Raw genomic sequence first — 24,236 nt, 5'->3', positions numbered from 1 at the left:
CTTGAGGGAACCAAAATAAATGAAAGACTTGCACTGAAATAGTGCCTTTCAAGACCACTGGACAATCCAAAGCGCATTACAGCCAGTGAAGTAAGAAAAGATTAGAAATGTGGTCACTGTTGTAATGTGGGAAACGCAGCAGCCAATTTGCGCACAGCAAGCTCCCACAAACAGCGATGTGATAATGACCCAGATAATGTTTTTTTGTTATGTTGATTGAGGAATGAATATTGGCCCCAGGACACCCGGGGATAACTCCCCCCTGCTCTTCTTCGGAATAGTGCCGTGGGATCTTTTACGTCCACCCGAGAGAGCAGACGGGGCCTCGGTTTAACGTCTCATCCAAAAGACGGCCCCTCCGACAGTGCGGCACTCCCTCAGCACTGCACGGGGAGTGTCAGCCTAGCTTTATGTGCTCAAGTCCCTGGAGTGGGACATGAACCCACGACCTGCTGCCTCAGAGGTGAGAGAGGGTGCTGCCCACTGAGCCCCGGCAGAAAAAGGAATGCTGAGGGTTAACAAAAATGATCAAAAGAAGACACCATCATGAGCAAACTGATGGAGGAGTGAGCATCTCCCGGCTGACACAAAATAATAAGCACCTTCAGGAGAGGACAGAAAATGATTAAAAAACAAAACATTTGCTCTTCTGCTGCAGTATGATTCCTTTCAAAAATGTGAAAGGATTTACTTGTTGTTGCACCTCCGGGTCGCCGGGGGGCGCCAGAGGCGGCGAGCGGCCCGCCCGGCACTCGGTGCCCTCCTGCCCGCGCTGCACCCTCCCTGGCGGCGGGAGCGGAGCCCGAGCCCGGGGAGAGGAGACAGCGCGGGTCCGGGGCACCACAGGCCCGAGCCCGGGGAGAGGGGGACAGCGCGGGTCCGGGGCACCACAGGCCCGAGCCCGGGGAGAGGGGGACAGCGCGGGTCCGGGGCACCACAGGCCCGAGCCCGGGGAGAGGGGGACAGCGCGGGTCCGGGGCACCACAGGCCCGAGCCCGGGGAGAGGGGGACAGCGCGGGTCCGGGGCACCACAGGCCCGAGCCCGGGGAGAGGGGGACAGCGCGGGTCCGGGGCACCACAGGCCCGAGCCCGGGGAGAGGGGGACAGCGCGGGTCCGGGGCACCACAGGCCCGAGTCCGGGGAGATGGCGGGCGCCGAGCCCCAGCAGCGCCGGCTGCAGGCGGCGGTGGACGGCATGGTGCAGGGCCTGGAGCGGGAGCAGATCCGCCAGATGCAGGTTTGTGGGCAAGGTCACCGGGTCAGGGGGCGCGCTCGGGATCAGGCTCCAGGGGAAAGGTCACAGTGCGGGAGGGGGGAGGGTATGGGAGGTGTGTGTGTGTGGGGGGGAAGGGTATGGGGGGGGTGTGTGTGTGGGGGGGAAGGGTATGGGGGGGGTGTGTGGGGGGGGAAGGGTATGGGGGGGGTGTGGGGGGGGGGGAGAAGGGTATGTGGGTGGTGGGGTTGGGGGGGGTGTGTGTGGGTGGGGTAGTGTGTGGGTGGGGGGGGGGAAGGGTATGGGGGGGGTGTGTGTGTGGGGGGGGAAGGGTATGGGGGGTGTGTGTGTGGGGGGGAAGGATATGGGGGGTGTGTGTGGGGGGGGGGAAGGGTATGGGGGGTGTGTGTGGGGGGGTGTGTGTGTGGGAGGGAAGGGTATGGGGGGTGTGTGTGGGGGGGGAAGGGTATGGGGGTGTGTGTGGGGGGGAAGGGTATGGGGGGTGTGTGTGGGGGGGGAAGGGTATGGGGGGGGAAGGGTATGGGGGGTGTGTGTGGGGGGGGAAGGGTATGGGGGGTGTGTGTGGGGGGGGAAGGGTATGGGGGGGGAAGGGTATGGGGGGTGTGTATGGGGGGGGAAGGGTATGGGGGGTGTGTGTGGGGGGGGAGGGTTTGGGGGGTGTGTGTGGGGGGGGGTATGGGGGGGTGTGTGTGGGGGGGGAAGGGTATGGGGGATGTGTGTGGGGGGGGAAGGGTATGGGGGGTGTGTGTGGGGGGGGGGAAGGGTATGGGGGGTATGTGTGTGTGGGGGGGGGGGAAGGGTATGGGGGGGTATGTGTGTGGGGGGGGGGGAAGGGTATGGGGGGGGAAAGGGTATGGGGGGTGTGTGTGGGGGGGGAAGGGTATGGGGGGTGTGTGTGGGGGGGGAAGGGTATGGGGGGGGTATGGGGGGGAAGGGTATGGGGGGTGTGTCTGTGTGGGGGGTGAAGGGTATGGGGGGTGTGTCTGTGTGGGGGGTGAAGGGTATGGGGGGTGTGTGTGGGGGGTGAAGGGTATGGGGGGTGTGTGTGGGGGGGGGAAGGGTATGGGGGTGTGGGGGGGGAAGGGTATGGGGGGTGTGTGTGGGGGGGGAAGGGTATGGGGGGTGTGTGTGGGGGGGGGGGGTGTCTGTGGGGGGTGGAGGGTGTGTGTGGGGGGGGGAAGGGTATGGGGGGTGTGTGTGGGGGGGGAAGGGTATGGGGGGTGTGTGTGGGGGGGGGAGAGGGTATTGGGTGTGTGGGGGGTAGGGGGGACTGTGAGTGGGGAGGGGGGGATGCGGGGGAGAGTATGTAGTGTGGGGGAGGGGAGTCTATTAATCTCCGTTGTTAAATTTCTGATTATCCCCGACACTCAACAGCTGTTTGGGGGAGAGAGTTCCAGGTTTCCACTCCCCTGCGTGTGGAAAAGTGCTTCCTGATTTCACTCCTAAATGGATTAACTCTAATTTTAGGATAATTTCTCCTTTTTCTGGTTTGAAGTGATGGTAAACTAAAGGCTTTGCATTTACCATGTTGAATCAAGCCAAAGAATGAACTATTGTGAATAGTTGATCCAATGACACGACACGGAGCCACCGAACTGTGTTTGCTCTCCTTCCCAAGCTCCTGCTGTCCCACCAGTCTGGGTATATTTACTGAATGCAAAGCGGGATCTGAGTCCAGTGCCGTACAGGCATTATCTCAGTACCGGAGCAAAGGGCAGTCCTGAACAATGGCCACTTCCCTAATCTAAACATTATTCTTTTGGCCCTGAAATCTTAATTTAAAAAACACACAGAAGGGCACTGAGAGTCAGAGACATATTTAAAATAGATTTTGAGGCAGGGGGTGGGGAAGAGGGCTTATCCCATTGATCATCAGGTAAGCACAGCCCAGGGAGAACATAAGAAATAGGAGCAGGAGTCGGCCATTCGGCCCCTCGAGCCTGCTCCGCCATTTAATCCGATCATGGACTCAGCTCCACTTCCCCGCCCGCTCCCCATAACCCTTTATTCCCTTATCGTTCAAAAATCTGTCTATCTCCATCTTAAATATATTCAATGACCCAGCCTCCACAGCTCTCCTGAGGTAGAGAATTCCACAGATTTACAACCCTCTGAGAGAAGACATTCCTCCTCATCTCAGTTTTAAATGGGCGGCCCCTTATTCTGAGAGTATATCTCCTAGTTTTAGTTTCCTCTATGAGTGGAAACATCCTCTCTGCATCCGCCTTGTCGAGCCCTCTCATTATCTTATATGTTTCGATAAGATCGCCTCTCATTCTTCTGAACTCCAATGATGGAACTAAGGCAGATAAATGGAGTTGAGGTACAGATCAGCCATGATTTAAGTGACTGGCGGGTCAGGCTCGAGCGACTGCCTGTCTCCATCGTGGTAAGTGAATGCCTCTGTTGTCATCGTATGAGAATGAGATCTGGCTGGCTATGATGGCCCACATGGTGGAATAGTTTGCCAGCTCATGTTGAAGGCCTGGGACTTGAGACACCCCTGGGCGTGGGGGTAAGGGCACAGAGAAAAGGGGGTGTTTGTCACCCAGAGAACTAGCCAGGAAAAGAGGAGCGAGGTAGGGCGAAGCGCTCATCAGAACAGAAGAATCAGGAGCAGGAGCTGGCCATTCGGCCCCTCGAGCCTGCTCCGCCATTCAATAAGATCATGGCTGATCTTCGACCTCAACTCCACTTTCCTGCACTGTCCCCATATCCCATGATTCCTTTAATGTCCAAAAATCTATTGATCTCTGTCTTGAATATACTCAATGACTGAGCCTCCACAGCCCTCTGGGGCAGATCATTCCAAAGATTCACCACCCTCTGAGTGAAGAAATTCCTCCTCATCTCAGTCCTAAATGGCCGACCCCTTATTCTGAGACTGTGACTCCTGGTTCTAGACTCCCCAGCCCGGGGGGAAACATCCTCCCAGCATCTACCCTGTCAAGCCCTGTAAGAATTTTGTATGTTTCAATGAGATCACCCCTCATTCTTCTAAACCCTAGAGAATAAATTGGCCTTGTCTACTCAATCTCTCCTCATAGGACAATCCCCCCATCCCAGGAATCAGTCTGGTGAACCTTTGTTGCACTCCCTCTATGGCAAGTATATCCTTCCTTAGGTAAGGAGACCAGAACTGTGCACAATACTCCAGGTGTGGTCTCACCAGGGCCCGATATAATTGCAGTAAGACGTCTTTACTCTTGTACTCAAATCTTCATAATAAAGGCCAACATACCATTTGCTTTCTTAAATGCTTGCTGTAGCTGTATGTTAACTTTCAGTGATTGGTGTACAAGGACCCCCAGGTCCCTCTGAACAACAACATTTCCCAATCCCTCACCATTTAAAAAATACCCTGCTTTTCTATTTTTCCTACCAAAGTGGATAACTTCACATTTCTCCACATTGTATTCCGTCTGCCATGTTATATAGGCTGCATTACATTTAAGTGACGCAGTGTGGTGAATGAGTGCGTCTTATTACTGTGTGTTTACATTGCTTCTCCAGGCAAAAATGTTCAAGTGCAGCGCGGACTGCTGTGAGAATGGCAACGCGTCCATGGAAGAGGTTCATCAGTGTATCGAGCGGTGCCACACTCCCCTTGCCAAGGCACAGGCCGTGCTTACTGGGGAACTCGAGAGGTTCCAGGTAAGGAGCAATCTGCAATCACTCCATTCCTTTCAATCCCTGTGGGCTCTTTATTTTAATTCAACATTCATTAGAACATAACATAAGAAATAGGAACATTCAGCCCCTCAAGCCTGCTCCGCCATTTAATAAGATCATGGCTGATCTGATCATGGACTCAGCTCCACTTCCCCGCCCGCTTCCCATAACCCTTCACTCCCTTATTGCTCAAAAATCTGTCTCTCTCCGCCTTAAATATATTCAGTGACCTCCACAGCTCTCTGGGGCAGAGAATTCCACAGATTTACAACCCTCAGAGAAGAAATTCCTCCTCATCTCCGTTTTAAATGGGCGACTCCTTATTCTGAGACTATTGGAAGAGGGTGTGACCTCAGTCTGACCTCATATTTTGGTCAAATAAAATACTTTGAATGCCGAAGGCTGGGTGATGTGGAGGAGCAGAGGGATTTGGGGGTTCAGGTACACAACATTAATGGCAAGGCCTCAAGTGGATAAGATCACAAAAAATGCAAATGCATGGATTTTATGACGCGACATATAGGTTAGCAAAGTTAGGGAATACTCATTAAATAGTAGGACACTGAGGAATGTCGAGGAACAATGCGACCTTGGAGTGCATATCTACAGATCCCTGAAAGTAGCAGGCCAGGTAGATAAGGTGGTTAAGAAGGCATACGGAATACTTGCCGGAGTACAGCCGAGGCATAGAATACAAGAGCAGGGAGGTTATGCTTGAACTGTATATACTAACTAATTAGGCCACAGCTGGAGTACTGCGTGCAGTTCTGGTCACCACATTACAGGAAGGATGTGATTGCACTGGAGAGGGTACAGAGGAGATTTACGAGGATGTTAGACTGGAGAATTTTAGCTATGAGGAAAGATTGGATAGACTGGTGTTGTTTTCTTTGGAACAAAAGAGACTGAGGGGAGACCTTATTGAGGTGTATAAAATTATGAGGGGCCTAGATAGAGTGGATAGGACGGACCTATTTCCCTTAGCAGAGGGGTCAATAACCAAGGGGCACGATTTAAAGTAATTGGGGGGAGGTTTAGAGGGGATTTGAGGGGAACTTTCTTCAACCAGAGGGTGGTGGGGGTCTGGAACGCACTGCCTGAAAGGGTGGTAGAGGCAGAAACCCTCACCACATTTGGATGTGCACTTGAGGTGCTGTAACCTACAGGGCTACAGACCAAGAGCTGGAAAGTGGGATTAGGCTGGATAGCTCTTGGTCGGCCAGCACGGACACGATGGGCCGAAATGGCTTCCTTCTGTGCTGTAAATTTCTATGATTCTGTGGAAGTTGAGGTGTAATCCTGATTCTCTGTAAAACCTCGGTAAGACCACAGTTGGAGGGCTGTGTGTGGTGTCGGGTTCCACACTATAGGAAGGATGTTGAGGCAATACAGAGGGTCCAGCACAGATTCACTGGGGCGCTGCCTGGTTTGAGGAATTAGAATTGAGAAAGGTTTGGAAAAATTGGGCCTGTTTTTGTTAGAATAGAGGTGGTTACGGGATCATTTGATAGAGGTGATGAAAATGATGATGGGGTGGGACAGAATAGATAGAAAAAGACCGTTGTCAGTGATTTGGAGGTCTAGAATGAGGAGAGAGATTATAAGATTAAATGCAAGAGATTTAGGACCGAGAACAGGAGAAAACGTGGCTTGTGATCAATGTTCCCTTTAATTTGTTTTGCGTGTGCTGTCCCTTTAAGGGGCAGAGCGGCCCATTCACAATACCCTGTATGCGCGGTTTTCCCTATTTAAGAGCCGGCTGCGCAGGAGCTGCCTAGCATCACAGCCCGCAGCTTAAAGGGACCATTGGTCATGAGGCTGCGGGATGCACTACGCAGTTTGTGATTGAAGCAGAGACCACATCAGCATTTAAGAATGGGTCCGATAGGTGATTGAGGGAAAATGGGAAATGAAGGCTTGTGGCAACTGGGCGAGCACAAGAGATTCAGGATCAATGTTCCCTGTAAGCTGCGCCGCCCCTTTAAATTTCTGCACATGCGCGGTATGTACGATGTAAAAACCGGTGCGCGGCCGGCGCGGAACCTTGCAGCTTAGCGGGAACATTGTTTGGCTTACTGCATCGGCTTGTTGGGCCGAATGGCCTCTTTCTATGTTGTATTTATTCTCATCCCTGGGACTTGGGTTTGAAACCAGACCCTCCGAAGAGCTGAAAGTCTGCTCTACTTGCTGGTGTGCGGGCCGCACGCGAAGTGAGTTTTGCCAGTCTCCATTCAGTTCCTAGGATTCACCCACACAGGCATCTTCCACCCTCTCAAATGAAATTCGGGGCCGGGAACGTCAGGACCCTCGTGGACAACCCCAACAGTGACAGACCTGAACGTCCCAAGTACAAACAGCGAAGGAGGGCACGACAAATCAAGCACCCCACCCACCCGTCCCTCCAACCACTACCTACCCCACTTGTGACAGAGACTGTAGATCCCACATTGGTCTCACCAGTCACCTTAGAACTCATGTCAGTATGCAAGCAAGTTATCCTCGACTCCGGAGGACTGCCAAAGAAGAACGGAGTGATCAAGGACCCCAAATAAAACGTCCTCTACACTTACAGACCCACTCAACAAGACCGCACGATCACTGGTGTTGCAAACGGTCACCCGAGTGTGCGGGGTGGGGAGAGCATGCCTTTCTGAGGTGGTGGCAGAGCAGAGGTAGTTCTACTCTGCACCTATATCTAATGTGAGAGTGCTCTTGGCAACACTGGGCGCCCAGATGGAAAGTGTTCCATTTCTCGACACTAGATGCCAAGCACAAAAACGGACTCGAAGGACGGGGAGCAGTGGGAGGAAGGAAAAATGTTTCAGACTGATGTAGAATCCTATAATGGTTACAGCGCAGAAGGAGGCCGTTCGGCCCATCGAGCCTGTGCCAACACTCTACAAGTGCATTTCAGCTCGTCCCACTCCCCCCCCCCCCTCCCCACCCTTTCTCAGTAGCCCTCCAAATTGTTTTCCTTCAGGTAGCTATCCAATTCCCTTTTGAAAGCCATGATTGAGTCTGCCTCCACCACCCATTCATGCAGTGCATTCCAGATCCTAACCACTCGCTGTGTAAAGAAAGATTTTCCTCAAGTCGCCTTTGGTTCTTCTGCCAATCGCCTTAAATCTGTGTCCTCTGGTTCTCGACCCTTCCACCAATGGGAACAGTTTCTCTCAATCTACTCTGTCCAGACCCCTCATGGTTTTGAAAAACTCGATCAAATCTCCTCTCAACCTTCTCTGCTCCAAGGAGAACAACCCCAGCTTCTCCAGTCTGTGCATGTAACTGAAGTCCCTCATCCCTGGAACCATTCTTGTAAATCTTCTCTGCTCCCTCTCTAAGGCCTTCACATCCTTCCTAAAGTGTGGTGCCCAGAATTGGACACAATACTCCAGTTGAGGCCGAACCAGTGTTTTATACAGGTTCATCATAACTTCCTTGCTTTTGTACTCTATGCCTCTATTTATGAAACCCAGGATCCGTAAGTTTTTTTAACCGCTTTCTCAACCTGCCCTGCCACCTTCAATTGTTTGTACCCATATACCCCCAGGTCTCTCTGTTCATGCACCCCCTTTAGAATTGTACCCGTTAGTTTATATTGCCTTTCCTCGTTCTTCCGACCAAAATGTATCAATTCACACTTTTTTTCATTAAATTTCATCTGCCACGTGTCCACCCATTCCCCCAGCCTGTCTGTCTCTTCCTGAGGTCTAGCCCTCTCCTCCTCACTGTTCACTATACTTCCAAGTTTTGTGTCATCTACAAATTTTGAAATAGTGTCCTATACACCCAAGTCCAAGTTATTAATATATATCAAGAAAAGCAGTGGTCCCAGTACCGATCCCTGGGGAACACCACTGTATACCGTCCTCCAGTCCGAGAAACAACCGTTCCCCACTACTCTCTGTTCCCTGTCACTGAGCCAATCCCGTATCCATGCTGCCACTGTCCCTTTTATTCCATGGGCTTCAACTTTGCTGCAAGCCAATTATGTGGCACTTTATTAAACGCCTTTTGGAAATCCATGTACACCACGTCAACCGCATTGCCCTCATCAACCCTCTCTGTTACCTCGTCAAAAAACTCAATCAAGTTAACAAATCTGTGCTGGCTTTCCTTAATTAATCCACACTTGTCCAAGTGACAATTTTGTCCCTGATTATCGTTTCTACAAGCTTCCCCACTGCTGAGGTTAAACTGACCGGCCTGTAGTTACTGGGTTTATCCTTGCACCCTTTTTTGATCAGGGGTGTAACATTTTGCAATTCTCCAGTCCTCTAGCACCAGCCCCGTATGCAAGGAAGATCGGAAGATTATATCCAGTACTTCTGCAATTTGCACCATTACATCCCTCGGTATCCAATCCAGTCCTGGTGACTTATCTACTTTAAGTATAGCCAGCCTTTCTGGTACCTCCTCCTTATCAATTTTTATCCCATCCAGTATCTCAACTACTTCCATTCCACTGACTTTGGCAGCATCTTCTTCCTTGGTAAGGACTGATGCAAAATATTCATTTAGTATCTCCGCCATGCCCTCTGCCTCCATGTGTAGGTCTCTATTTTGGTCCCTAATCTAAGCTGACACTCCAGTGCAGTACTGTGGGAGCACTGCACTGTCGGAGGTGCCGACTTTCGGATGAGACGTTAAACCAAGGTTCCGTCTGCTCAAGCGGACGTCAAAGATCCCATGACACTATTTCAAAGAAAAGCAGGGGGGTTACCCCCCCGGTGTCCTGGGGCCAATATTTATCCCTCAATCAACATAACAAACAAACAGATTATCTGGTCATTATCACATTGCTGTTTGTGGGAGCTTGCTGTGCACAAATTGGCTGCCGCGTTTCCCACATTACAACAGTGACTACACTCCAAAAGTACTTCACTGGCTGTAAAGCGCTTTGAGATGTCCGGTGGTCGTGAAAGACGCTATATAAATGCAAGTCTTTCAAATCGGCCCATATCCCTCCTCTTGCTACCCGTTTACTGTTTTTATGTTGTAGAATATCTTTGGATTCCTTTGTGTGTGTTTTATTGTTACAGAATCGCCTGCAGCGCTGCATGATGGATTGCAATGACAAGGCGAGGGATGCCTTCGATTCAGGGGTGAAAGAGCAGGACGTCAAATACAAGGTTGAGTCCTGCGTCACTAAGTGTGTGGATGATCATGCTTACCTAATCCCAAGCATGACGAAAAACCTGAAGGAATCCTTAGCGTCTATAGCAAAATAAGGCAACACCTTGCGGTATAAAGTATAGATTTTATTGCACCAAAGCCGGGACGTCACGACGAACCAAATCGCACGGCAAGATTCCAGTGCGGTCCACACGAGTGAAACATGGCCCAAAGTCTACCGTGCGTACACAACTGCGGACCCGAGACTTTCGAGCAAAGACGATGAGAACTGATGGTGGCGTTGCCCAGAGACGGGTAGCGAGGGTTAACGGCAACAGCGGCCCGAGATTCACAGCTGGGAGAGGCGGGACCCCTCTGCGCGACACATTTCGCGGCACAATCGATTCTGTCTTGTGTTGCTGTGCACTGAACCCCAATCCAGCAAACGGGACTTCAATTAGTCACTTACAAAACTTCCCTGCCCCCCCCACCCCCCCCCCCACCACCAATCTATCCTGAAGGCGCTGCTTCTTGCTGGGATACATTTACTGGAACCGTATGGCACTTCACCCAGCTGGCCATCGGACCTGTTTTGGTGGGTATCGCAGCTAAAACCCCTGATCGTGTTCTCGCCCGGCATTTAGCGTGCGTCATCAGATGGTGATCAGAAGTTGCAGCCTTGGCTGAATCCTCCCCCCGCCCCCCCCTGCAATTTAAAGCGGGTCTGTAGTGACTGCCACACCAGGTTGTGACTTCACCCATCGGGGTAACTGAGGGAGCTGACTAAAAGAAACTGGTGATTCTTTCACCGCAGTACTGTGCTTTCGATAAACACCGTTACTCGGCTGTTCAACAGCGTTTCGTTTTACTGTTGTGAATGAGTGCGTAGCCTGTTTCCTCTGTGAGCTAAAGCAGAATAGTTTTGTCACTTCAGTTCTAACCTTCTCCCAATTGTGTTCTTTAGTACTCTTGTCTTTGAAGGGAGATGTTAATCTAAGTCTGTGGCAGGAGAAGGGCAGCATTTTGCATTCCATAAAGATCCTGATCCCTGCTGTTATCGGGCGCTGAGATAAGTGTGTGCCAGATCTTTACGTACAGAGATCAGCAAGCTTTCCCTATGCGGGTTCCACTCAATTGCAATCTGGAAATGTTAAAAGATGCTGATCTCGGTCCCTGAAGAGCGTTTCTTTCTTGTCTCTAGATCAAGAAATCATTCGACACAAAATCACGGCCTCAGTGGACTATTTTGGGCCTCTGCAAGGACTCATAGAAACATACATAGAAAATAGGTGCAGGAGCAGGCCATTCGGCCCTTCGAGCCTGCACCACCATTCAATATGATCATGGCTGAGCATGTAACTTCAGTACCCCATTCCTGCTTTCTCTTCATACCCCTTGATCCCTTTAGCCGTAAGGGCCACATCTAACTCCCTTTTGAATATATCTAACTCAGGCCTAAGCATGTCTCCCCAACAGGTCATGGAGTCTTGGCTCAAAGTTGAGGACATAAGAAACAGGAGCAGGAGTAGGCCATTCGGCCCTTCGAGCCTGCTCCGCCATTCAATGAGATCACGGCTGATTTAATCTTGGCCTTAACCCCACTCTCCTGCCTGTTCCCCATAACCCTTCACTCACCTGTAGTTCAAAAATCTGTCTATCTCAGCCTTGAATATCTTCAATGACCCAGCCTCCACAGCTCTCTGGGGCAGAGTACTCCACAGATTTACAACCCTCAGAGAAGAAATTCCTCCTTGTCTCCATTTTAAATGGGCGGCCCCTTATTCTGGAACATAACATAAGAAATAGGAGCAGGAGTCGGCCATTCGGCCCCTCGAGCCTGCTCTGCCATTCAATGAGATCATGGCTGATCTGATCTTGGCCTCGGTTCCACTTCCCTGCCTGCTCTCTTTCCCCCTAACCCTTGACTCCCCTGTCGTTTAAAAATCTGTCTCTCTCCGCCTTCAATATATGCAATGACTGTCACACTGTTGACAGTAAACGGTTTCCTTGGTGCTGCCTCGGACGCGATGCTACCAATGTTTTTTGTAGGAATTTGCTTAATATTCCGGACAGAAACATTTCAACTGCATTTGTAGTAAATAAACAAACAATGAAGTGGGAGGAGATGGATTGGACAACTTTGAGAAACTGCAGTGAACGTCGACAGAACCAAACGATTGGGTCACAGCATTAAACGCACAGATGCTCATTCTAACTGTTGTCTCTCACACACACACACACATACTGATGTATTGCTCTACTTACTGTGGTGTGATACGGTGAAGGTGCTGATGTGGGGCCTGACTGAAGGGCATCATACCACTGATGCTGTACTGATAGTACGTTTCCTGCCAGACATTGCGCACTGTGTAGTAGACAGGAAGTGTCGCTGCATTTAAGAAATAATTGCTTTCCATCTGTTGCCCTGCTCTCCCCTCTGTGTTGTGGTTGGTCCTAGATTGGACCTTTCTGCAGCCCAGCTCGGGGAGATGTTGCACACATTTCAGCTGCTCAAGGACCTGCTATACTTTTCCCAATATTTCCTGATTTGTCCACTCGCTTTTTCTTTTTCTTTCAAATTTATTTCAATGGTGTGTAGCTCCTTGCATGAAAGGGGGTCAGGAGGGCTGTTTCCCGGACACGGAACGAATATGTTATCGGCAATGTTCCCGCTAATTTTATTTGGGGTGCGCGCCACATTCAAATTTCCATGCACGTGTGGTTTCTCCATATAAAAGCCATGCATCACACAGTAAATATCCCAAGTGTACTTGGAGTGTTCTAATTGCATATTTGATTGGTGAAATGTTGCATCTAGTCCTGCTTGTGCCTCAGTCTTGGGTTTCCATTTCTTCTCAATTCCCCCCCCCCCCCCACCAAATAAGTCTCATATTTTGGGATATAGATCATTTTGCCAACTGTTGTGATACTCCCAAGGGGAAGCAGTGGATTTGGCGCTCTCCCTCCCTGGTACATTATCACAGCTCGAAGCCGCATTTGTGTGGGTGCTCACTCCCGCTTTGCAAATGTTCCCCTCCATCTCTGATGTTTCTAACTCTCGAGTAAATCCAGCGATTGCCGCTGATACCTAACTGGCCTCAAAGCTTCATTTTGAATCCCGACGACTAAACGTTGAGTTTTATGTATGAATTGGAATATTTACTGTGTGTGATGCACGGTAGGCAAGGCACCACCCTGACATCGCAACTCGGGGCTAAAGCAGGAGTGCGATCATTGCATATTTGATTGGTGAAATGTTGCATCTGGCCCCTGTCTTGGGTTTCCATTTCTTCTCTTTACCCCCCCCCCCCCCCCCAAAAAAAGTTTTTTTTAATAATTTTTGGATATAAGGGTTCATTTTTCCAGCTGTTGTGATATTCCCATTTCTGATACTTCCACAATTTAAATCTTGTAAAATGAAAAAGCCAAAGCAACTTGTGTTTGTGGTTTTAGTTTCTGCTTTGCTCAAGAGCTGTTAAGCGAGGAGTGGGATGGGCCTCGGTTCAATCCGCACTGCTGCTGGCGTGTCCTCTGACCCCACTGCTTCCGAAATAAGTGTGTGGCATTTCTGGATTGATTCAGATATTCTCCAACCAGAGACTAAAGAGTAGGATTGTTTTTGTTGGCGCCGAACTAAAGCTGCAAGTGGGTCCTTGCACATTATGAAAAAGTCACCGTGACTGGTGTGCTGTGAAGCTATTTCACAGCTGGAGTTGGTTTAACTGTGAAGATTTCCTGGGCTGGTGTGCGTGCAATGTCCAATTAAAGAAGGATTTTAACAAAGTTCGGCTGTTTGTTTTTCATGCACATTTTACAAATAAACCACCTAGGTTTAGATGGGCATAATTTCAAAGATTGCAAATGACTCAAAGCTCTTGTGTCGCAATGACAACTAAGGTATAAGTGAGCAGGATAGCAGGAGGGCATAGACTGGTGAAATGGACACACACATTGCAGGGGAAATTTAATACAGAGAAGTGCGAAGTGATTCAGAAGAACATAAGAAATAGGGACAGGTGTCGGCCATTTGGCCCCTCGAGCCTGCTCCGCCATTCAATAAGATCACGGCTGATCTGATCTTGGCCTCAACTCCACTTCCCCGCCCACTCCCCATAACCCTTCACTCCCTCGATTCATTTTGGTAAGAGGAATAAGTGAATGGTGCCGGAGGGCTGGAAGATTACAAATGTTACACCCCGTTCAAGACTACTTGAGACCATTTTCAAGGACACTTGGAGAAGCACGGGCTAATCAGGGACAGTCAGCACGAATTTGTTGAAGGCAAATCATGTCTGACGAACCTGCTTGAGTTCTTTTGAAGTAACTGAGGGTACTGCAGTGAATGTATATGTGGAATTTCAAATGGCATTTGATAAAATGCATCACATCAGACTTGCTCAATCAGCATTAAAGGGTCGGCAGTAACTTGGGTACGTAATTGGCTAAGGGATAGGAGGCAGAGAGTAGTGGTGAACAAATGTATTTCTGACTAGAGAAGTATGCAGTGGGGTCCCCAGGGGTCAGTATTAGGACCATTCCTTGTATATAAATTGCTGGACTTGGGTAGGAGTGCAATTTCAAAGTTGCAGATGATACAAAACGTTGTAACATGTAAATAGCGAGGTGGCTAGTAACAGACTTCAGGAGTCATAGACTGGTGAAATGGGCCGACCGGTGGCAGATGCAACTTAATGCGGATAAGTGTGAAGTGATACACTTTGGGAGGAACAACATGAGAGGCAGTATAATCTAAATCACATCTGCAAACTATTTTGAGGGTAGAGGGAGTTGGGTGTACATATTCCCAAATCTTTGAAGGTGGCATGGGATACATGGCCTGGTAAATCGGGGCATTGAATACGAAGAGAAGGAAGTCATGGTAATCCTTTACAATTCACTGGTCAGGCCTCGGCTGGAGTATTGTGTACAATTCTGGGCACCACACGTTAGGAAGGATGTCAAGACCTTGGAGTGGGGACAGGTTTACCAGGATGATACCAGGGACTTTAGTTACATGGAGAAATTTGAAAACCTGGGATTGTTCTCCTTCGAGCAGGGAAGGTTCAGGGGAGACCTAATAGAGTTATTCAAAATAATGAGGGGTTTAGATAGAGCACGTTTGGAGAAACCGTTTCCTCTGGCAAGTGTGTCAATAACCAGAGGTCACAGATTTAAATTAATTGGCAGAAGAAATAGAGGGCAAATGCGATACTTTTTTCAGAGGGTTGTTAAGATCTGGAATGTACTACTGAAAGGGTGGTTGAAGATAGGAACTTCTAAAAGACTATCGGACACGTACTTGAAAAGAACTAATTTGCAGAGTTATGGGACTAAATTAGACAGCTGTTTCAATGAGCCAGCACAGGCACGATGGGCTGAATGGCCTCCTTCAATGTTGCAAGATTCTATGATTCCAATTGCATAGCTCTTTCAAAGAGCTGGCACAGGACAGGTATGATAGGCTGAATATAGTGGGGAGGGTGGATTTGAAGAAGTGACCTGCTAATAGCTTCTAGTAATTTCTGTTTTTATTCCCATCCACACCTGATTCTTGCCCCATTTCCTGTCTCAAAGCTCTCTCTCGAACCAGCCCATTGATTCCTCGCTTCTCGTTTACTTTCTCCCACATCACAGGCAGCAAAATTACCTTTTAAACAATCTCATACATTCACATAATAACCAGCAAACATTAAAATCACAGCCTCAGAACATCCCAAGGCGCTTTACAGCCAGTGAAATACTTTTGAAGTGCAGTCACTGTTGTAATGTGGGAAACGCGGCAGCCAATTTGCACACAGCAAGCTCCCACAAACAGCAATGTGATAGTTGTTAAATATGTAAACTTGTATTTACTCTGTACAGCCACCAGAGGGCTTATCCCCTGGATCCCAAGGGATCCCATAATCCCTTGGGAGCACAGGTATTTAAGGAGTCCTCATAGGTTGGAGAGGCACTCTGGAGACCTGCAATAAAAGACTACGGTCACACTTTGAGCTCACAGTATTCAGTCTGACTCTTGCTCCATACATAACAACTGGCGACGAGATACAGATAGCGAACCCAAAGATGCAGAGAACAGTGAACATCCTGGAGAAATTCTCGGAGGGAGATGATTGGGAAACTTGTGGAGCGACTCGATCAATACTTCGTGGCCAACGAGCTAGATGGGGGAGAGAACACTGCCAAAGGAAGGGCGATCCACCTCACCGTCTGTGGGGCACCAATGTATGCGCTCATTCCAGCGAAACCCACGGAGAAATCGTATGATGATTTGTGCACATTGGTCCGAGAGCATTTGAACCCGAAGGAAAGCGTTCTGATGGTGAGGTACCGGTTCTACACCTACAAAAGGTCTGAAGGCCAGGAAATGGCGAGTTATGTCGCTGAGCGAAGACGCCTTGCTGGACATTGCGAATTTGGAGCACATGCTCAAGAGATTTTTTCATACTTGGCAATGACCACGAAACCATACTTCGCAAACTTTTGACTGTCGAGACCCCGATCTTGAATAAGGCCATAGCGTTCATTGCCACCAGTGACAATACGAAGCAAATCTCTCAGCACACAAGTGCTGCTACAAGTACTGTGAACAAAGTGATGTTGTTTTTGAATCATAACGTACAGGGCAGGTCACACATACCTGCAGCTGCACGTCCACAGATGTCTCAGAGTCCACCATCAAGGGTAATGAATGCAAGGCCATTAACACCTTGTTGGCGCTGCGGGGGTGATCATCATTTCCATTCATGCCGATTCAAAGGGTACGTTTGCAAGGACTATGGAACAATGGGACACCTCCAATGAGTGTGCAGGCGTGCTGCAAATCCTGTTAAACCTGCAAGCCACCATGTTGCAGAGGAGGACAGATCCACGGAGGATCACGACGAACCAGAGCCTCAGACCGAGGAGGCAGAGGTACATGGGGTGCAGGCATTCACCATGAATTGTCCCCCGATAATGTTGAATGTTGAACTAAATGGACTCCCGGTGTCAATGGAGCAGGACATGTGCGCGAGCCAGCCCACCATGGGCAAAAAGACTTGGAAAGATTGTGGTGCAACAAGGCCTCTAGGCCAGTCTTAACTCCAGTTCACAAACTAAGACCTTACACAAAAGAACTGATTCCTGTAATCGGCAGTGCTACCGTAAAGGTCTCCTACAATGGAGTGGTGCACAAGCTACCACTCTAGGTGGTACCGGGCGATGGTCCCACGCTGCTCGGCAGGAGCTGGCTGGGAAAGATACGCTGGAACTGGGATGATGTCCGAGCGCTATCGCCCGCTGACAACACTTCGTGTGCCCAGGTCTTAAACAAATTTCCTTCTCTGTTCGAACCAGGAATCGGGAAATTCCAAGGAGCAAAAGTGCAGATCCACTTAATTCCGGGGGCGCGACCCATCCATCACAAGGCAAGAGAAGTATCGTACATGATGAGAGAAAGGGTAGAGATTGAGCTAGACCGGCTGCAAAGAGAGGGGATCATTTCACCGATCGAGTTCAACGAGTGGGCCAGTCCTCAAGGGAGACAGCACCGTCAGAATTTGTGGCGATTACAAAGTAACTATCAATCGCAGGACCAATACTCACTACCAAAGGCCAAAGACCTCTTTGCAACGCTGGTGGGAGGAAAGACAGTCACAAAGTTGGATCTGACTTCAGTCTACATGATGCAGGAACCGGAGGAATCATCGAAGGCCCTCACCTGCATCAACACGCACAAAGGTCTTTTTGTTTATTACAGATGCCCGTTTGGAATCCGAGCAGCGGCGGCGATATTCCAGAGAAACATGGAAAGCTTACTGAAGTCAGTCCCGCACACCGTGGTCTTCCAGGATGATATCTTGGTCATTGGTCGGAACACAGTCGAGCATCTGCAGAACCGGAGAAGGTTTTTAGTTGACTCAACCGCGTGGGGCTCAGGTTAAAACGCTCGATGTGTGTTTTCCTAGCGCCTGAAGTGGAGTTCTTGGGAAGGAGGATTGCGGCAGACAGCATCAAGCCTACCAACGCGAAGACGGAGGCAATCGAGAATGCATCTATCCCGAGTCCTGCTTAGCTATCGCATGCGACCCCACTCACTCACTGGGATCCCACCTGCTGAACTGCTCATCAAAAGAGCACTTAAGGTAAGGCTCTCGTTAGTTCACCCTGATCTACATGAACAGGTAGAGAGCAGGCGGCTTCAACAAAGTGCATACCATGATAGCGCAAATGTGTCACCCTAGATTGAAATCAATGATCCTGTATTTGTATTGAATGATGGACAAGGTCCCAAGTGACTTCCCGACACTGTCATGGCCAAAGAGGGGAGCAGGGTGTTTTGGGTCAAACTTTCAAATGGACTCATTCACCGGAAACACTTGGACCAAATCAAACTCAGATTCACGGACTATCCTGAGCAACCAATCTTGGACCCTACCTTTTTTGATCCCTCAACACACACACCAGTGGCAACCGGCACCACAGTTGACCATGAAGCAGAACCCATTATCCACATCAGCCCAGCAGGGCCCAACACACCAGGCAGCCCAGCGAAGGCCCAACAAATGATTCAACAATACCAGCTTTCACACCGAGACGATCAACCAGGGCAAGAAGGGCCCTAGATCGACTCACATTGTAAATAGTTACACTATTGACTTTGGTGGGGGGAGGGAGTGTTGTTATATATGTAATTACTCTTGTATTTACTCTGTACAGCCACCAGAGGGCTCACCCCCTGGAGTCCCAAGGGATCCCATAATCTCTTGGGAGCACAGTTATTTAAGGAGGCCTCACAGGCTGGAGAGGTACTCTGGAGACCTGCAATAAAATACTACGGTCACACTTTACTTTGAGCTCACAGTGTTCAGTCTGACTCTTGCTCCATACATAACAATAATGACCAAATAATCTATTTTAGTGATGTTGGTTGAGGGATAAATATTGGCCAGAAGACTGGGGATAACTCCCCTACTCTTCCAAAAGTGCCATGGGATCTTTTACATCCACCTGAGAAGGCGGATGGGATCTTTTACATCCACCTGAGAAGGCGGATGGGAGCTCAGTTTAATGTCTCATCTGAAAGGCGTCACAGTGCAGCACTCCCTCAGCACTGCATTGGAGTGTCAGCCTAGAGGATGTACTCGAAGTCTTTGAAGTGGGACTTTTTGACTCAGAGCTAGAGTGCTACCCACAGCTGAACCCAAGACAGACAGGTTTTATTCATTTACCAAAGTGTTGCACAGCATTGCCAAAAAGTGCGATTCACAAACCTTGCTGGTAAAGAAATAACACACTGCTTTCCTGTTACATCACATCCCTTAAAATGATAACACAACACCAATAAACAATGTACAATATGAGGCACACCTGAAATTTAGTCATGTCCTTTGGTGGGGGGGGGTCATTAAAATATTTTTTTAAGTGCCACTGAATCTTCCCAAAGGCTACGTTTTGCTTCAGCTCATTTTTAATCTGCATTCAGAGAAACATTTCAAAACTTCTGAAACAATAGCAGCAAAGTGGGCTGGGGTTTACAGTGGGAGTTGAGGGGAGGATGAATATAGTTGCTGCGGACTGACAGGCGAGTTCACCTGGTTGAAGGTTGTGGGTTCAAGTCCCGCTCCAGGGACTTGAGCACAAAAAAAATCTAGGCTGATGCTCCGACAGTGCAGTGCTGATGGAGGGCTGCACTGTCGGAGGTGCCGTCTTTCTGGCGAGACAAACCGAGGCCCCGTCTGCTCTCTCAAGAGGACGTAAAAGATCCCATGGCACTTTTTTGAAGAAGAGCAGGGGAGTTATTCCTGGAGTACTGGCCAATATTTATCCCTTTTCAACATAACAAAAAAACAGATTATCTGGTCATTATCACATTGCTGTTTGTGGGAGCTTGCTGTGCACAAATTGGCTGCCGCGATTCCTACATTACTCCAAAAGTATTTCATTGGCTGTAAAGCGCTTTGAGATGTCCGGGGGTCGTGAAAGGCGCTATATAAATGCAAGTCTTTTATTTTTTCACCTGGGAATATTTGCGTGCTGTCTGCTCAGTGAGACAATGGAAAATTGCAATATAAGCTCTCGGCAGCGTTCATTACACCCCAATCCACCCCCCTGGAAAAAAAATAACCTGTGTTTGTTTGTGTTCCATCAAACTTTGTGAAACAAACCCTCTTTCCATTCATGCCCCACTCCTCGCATGTCAATAGCAAACCCACTTAAACAATACATCAAACCGCAGCACATCAAGGGACCGTGGTTAAATTACAGCACTACTGCATTAAAAAACATTCCCTTTGTACGACCGTCAAAATTCCCTTGGTTATCAGTGCATTATTTGAATATTGTTTGAAGTTTAGTGTAGCCCAATTTGAGGGGAGGGGAGCCTTGGGAGAAGATGCAGGTTCAATTTTAGAAAATACATATAGTTTATAAGAACATAAGAATTAGAAGCAGGAGTTGGCCATTCGGCCCCTCGAGCCTGCTCCACCATTCAATAAAATCATGGCTGATCTTCTACCACAACTCCACTTTCCTGCACCAGCCCCATAATCCCTTGATTCCCTTAATATCCAAAAATCTATCGATCTTTGTCTTGACTATCCTCAAAGACTGAGCCTCCACAGCCCTCTGGGGCAGAGAATTCCAAAGATTCACCACCCTCTGAGTGAAGAAATTTCTCCTCATCTCAGTCCTAAATGTCCGACCCCTAAATGAGACTGTGACCCCTGGTTCTAGACTCCCCAGCCCGGGGGAAACATCCTCCCTGCATCTACCCTGTCAAGCCCTGTGAGAATTTTGCATGTTTCAATGAGATCACCTCTGGCACAAAAGTCTCTAAACCCATACACGGGTGGGGGGGAAATGTATTTAAAGAAAAATAAATGATGGTACATTTTGGCACGGTGCCTTCAGATGAGCAATATCGTGCTTTGTGTCAAAATGAGTTGAATTCTTCCGGCCACAGCCTCGTCATGTTGCACTTCGCTGGAAGCACGTGTTCAGATCTCAGTTGCGACTTTCTGCCTTTTTACCCAGTGAGAATATTTCACAGTCATCTCCAAGTGAAATTCTGCTCGCATTTGTGTTTTTCTAAAAGTTATTTTTAAAGACGTTTTCCTCCAAGTGGGTTTAGCTGCAACTGCTGAAACTTGGGAGACTTCTTCCAGCACGGAGTTGAAATGACACTGGGCGTTTGAGGGCAATGAATCCACCCGGAGATACCTTCACTCGCCTGAGAGGCTGCCCTCGTTTCTTGTAATCTCTCGTTTCCTCCCTGATCGTTGGCCCTTTTTGGATCGACTTGGGGCCGGCTGACGGGGCGGGCATGTCTTTCTTCAGCTTCATGAGACTGTTTAAGTTGGGCGCCGAGAAGAAAAAGGTGAAACAGTACGAGAATGTCAGGAGGGGCTTGGATCCCGAAGATGTGTGGCGGGTTGTGGGCGAGCTAGGGGATGGAGCCTTCGGCAAAGTGTTCAAGGTAAGAACGCCGAGCGGGGCGGTGGCAGCGCCCATTCTCTCTCTCTCTCTCTCGCTCTCTCTGCACTGCGCCGTACTTAACGCCGGAACCTTACGGGCTGATCACAAAGCTCACCGTTGCACGGATTCTCAGCACGGTTTCAAATGTGAGCCACCCTCAAAAGCTGTGTGTTTCGGGTCTTTGAGCAACTTCTCACGGTTAAGCCCTGAAGTAACAGTGATACAGTTCTCAGACATACCCCCCCTGTTTGCATCACGGAGGGAGGCCATTTCGGTCCATCGTGTCCGCGCCAACCAACAAGAGGCTATCCAGCCTAATCCCATTTTAATCTAATTTTAAGAGATTATAAAGCCCACTCCAGAGACTTGAGCACAAAACAATCGAGGCTGACACTCCGGTGCAGTGCTGAGGGAGCGCCGCACTGCCGGAGGTGCCGTCTTTCGGTTGAGACGTTAAACCGAGGCCCTGTCTGCGATCTCAGGTGGATGTAAACGATCCCATGGCACGAATTTCGAAAAAGAGCAGGGGAGTTATCCCCGGTGCCCTGGCCAATATTTATCTCTCAATCAATATAACTAAAACAGATTATCTGGTCATTATTGTGGGAGCTTGCTGTGCACAAATCGGCTGCTGCGATTCCTACATTCCATAGAAACAGAGAAAATAGGTGCAGGAGTAGGCCATTCGGCCCTTCGAGCATGCACCACCATTCAATAACATCACGGCTGATCATTCCCTCAGTACCCCTTTCCTGCTTTCTCTCCATACCCCTTGATCTCTTTAGCTGTAAGGGCCATATCTAACTCCATCTTGAATATATCCAATGAACTGGCATCAACAACTCTCTGAGGTAGGGAATTCCACAGGTTAACAACTCTCTGAGTGAAGAGGTTTCTCCTCATCTCAGTCCTAAATGGCCTACCCCTTATCCTAAGACTGTGTCCCCTGGTTCTGGACTTCCCCAACATCGGGAACATTCTTCCCGCATCTAACTTGTCCAGTCCCATCAGAATCCTATACGATTCTATGAGATCCCCTCTCGTCCTTCTAAACTCCAGTGAATAAAGGCTCAGTTCATCCAGTCTCTCCTCATACGTCAGTCCAGCCATCCCGGGAATCAGTCTGGTGAACCTTCGCTGCACTCTCTCAATAGCAAGAACGTCCTTCCTCAGATTGGGAGACCAAAACTGAACACAATTTTCCAGGTGAGGCCTCACCAAGGCCCTGTACAACTACAGTAAGACCTCCTTGCTCCTATACTCAAATCCCCTAGCTATGAAGGCCAAAACACGAATACCATTTGCCGCCTTCACCGCCTGCTGTATCTGTATGCCAACTTTCAATGACTGATGTATCATGACAACCAGGTCTCGTTGCACCTCCCCTTTTCCTAATCTGTCGCCATTTAGATAATATTCTGCCTTCGTGTTTTTGCTCCCAAAATGGATAACCTCACATTTATCCCATTATACTGCATCTGCCATGTATTTGCCCATTCCCCTAACCTGTCCAAGTCACCCTGCAGCCTCTTAGCATCCTCCTCACAGCTCACACCGCCACCCAGTTTAGTGTCATCCGCAAACTTGGAGATATTACACTCAATTCCTTCATCTAAATCGTTAATGTATATTGTAAAGAGCTGGGGTCCCAGCACTGAGCCCTGTGGCATTCCACTAGTCACTGCCTGCCATTCTGAAAAGGACCCGTTTATCCCGACTCTCTGCTTCCTGTCTGCCAACCAGTTCTCTATCCACGTCAGTACATTACCCCCAATACAATGTGCTTTGATTTTGCACACCAATCTCTTGTGCGGGACCTTGTCAATAGCCTTTTGAAAGTCCAAATACACCACATCCACTGGTTCTCCCTTGTCCACTCTGCTAGTTACATCCTCAAAAAATTCCAGAAGATTCGTCAAGCATGATTTCCCTTTCATAAATCCATGCTGACTTGGACCGATCCTATCACTGCTTTCCAAATGCACTGCTATTTCATCCTTAATGATTGATTCCAACATTTTCCCCACTACTGATGTCAGGCTAACCGGTCTATAATTACCCATTTTCTCTCTCCTTTTTAAAAAAGTGGTGTTACATTAGCTACCCTCCAGTCCATAGGTGACTACACTTTAAAAAGTGCGTCATTGGCTGTAAAGGGCTTTGGGAGGGTCCTGAGATTGTGAAAGGTGTTACATAAGTGCCAGTCTCTTTCTATTTAAAATAAATGAGTTAACGCTTCCATTAAATGAGTAGCATCAACCATATAAAGTCTTGGGATTATTTTTGCTATGCGAGGGTTGGTAAACGTTTTTTGATGTGCTGTGTTAAGATTTTAACTTCCTCTGTTTCTGAATTGTCACACGATCTTAAGTGTTTCATAGGGCGTCATCTGTACACTTCCCCGTCACTCTGTCAGCCCTCGTTGCCCCATTTCGAGCTTGGAAACTATTGGTCAGAGGCAAGCTCTTTGTGAGCCTCCCTCTGATAGAAACATAGAAAATAGGTGCAGGAGTAGGCCATTCGGCCCTTCGAGCCTGCACCACCATTCAATGAGTTCATGGCTGAACATGCAACTTCAGTACCCCATTCCTGTTTTCTCACCATACCCCTTGATCCCCCTAGTAGTAAGGACTACATCTAACTCCTTTTTTGAATATATTTAGTGAATTGCCCTCAACAACTTTCTGTGGTAGAGAATTCCACAGGTTCACCACTCTCTGGGTGAAGCAGTTTCTCCTCATCTCGGTCCTAAATGCCT

At 48.9% G+C, this 24,236-nt stretch overlaps 2 protein-coding genes across 2 annotated transcripts in view; both read left to right on the top strand.

The window, feature by feature from the left end:
* Window positions 1-987: 987 nt before the first annotated feature.
* fam136a (family with sequence similarity 136 member A) lies at window positions 988-13,804 on the top strand. Its single transcript, XM_070866279.1, has 3 exons — window positions 988-1,237; window positions 4,748-4,888; window positions 9,949-13,804. The coding sequence occupies exons 1-3, from the start codon at window positions 1,145-1,147 to the stop codon at window positions 10,135-10,137; spliced, it is 423 nt and encodes a 140-aa protein (XP_070722380.1). The 5' UTR covers window positions 988-1,144; the 3' UTR covers window positions 10,138-13,804.
* Window positions 13,805-21,130: 7,326 nt separating this feature from the next.
* Window positions 21,131-24,236, top strand: part of LOC139235108 (STE20-like serine/threonine-protein kinase) — an 84,505-nt gene continuing 81,399 nt past the window's right edge. Inside the window, exon 1 of the mRNA XM_070866277.1 lies at window positions 21,131-21,479. Within this exon, the coding sequence (XP_070722378.1) occupies window positions 21,327-21,479 (153 nt within the window). The 5' untranslated portion in view covers window positions 21,131-21,326. The remainder of the gene's footprint in view (window positions 21,480-24,236) is intronic.

Source organism: Pristiophorus japonicus, chromosome 22 (assembly GCF_044704955.1).
Source record: "Pristiophorus japonicus isolate sPriJap1 chromosome 22, sPriJap1.hap1, whole genome shotgun sequence".
In the NCBI taxonomy this organism is placed as follows: domain Eukaryota; kingdom Metazoa; phylum Chordata; class Chondrichthyes; family Pristiophoridae; genus Pristiophorus; species Pristiophorus japonicus.
The sequence above is the reverse complement of the archived record's forward strand: the minus strand, read 5'-3'. Positions and strand labels throughout refer to the sequence as shown.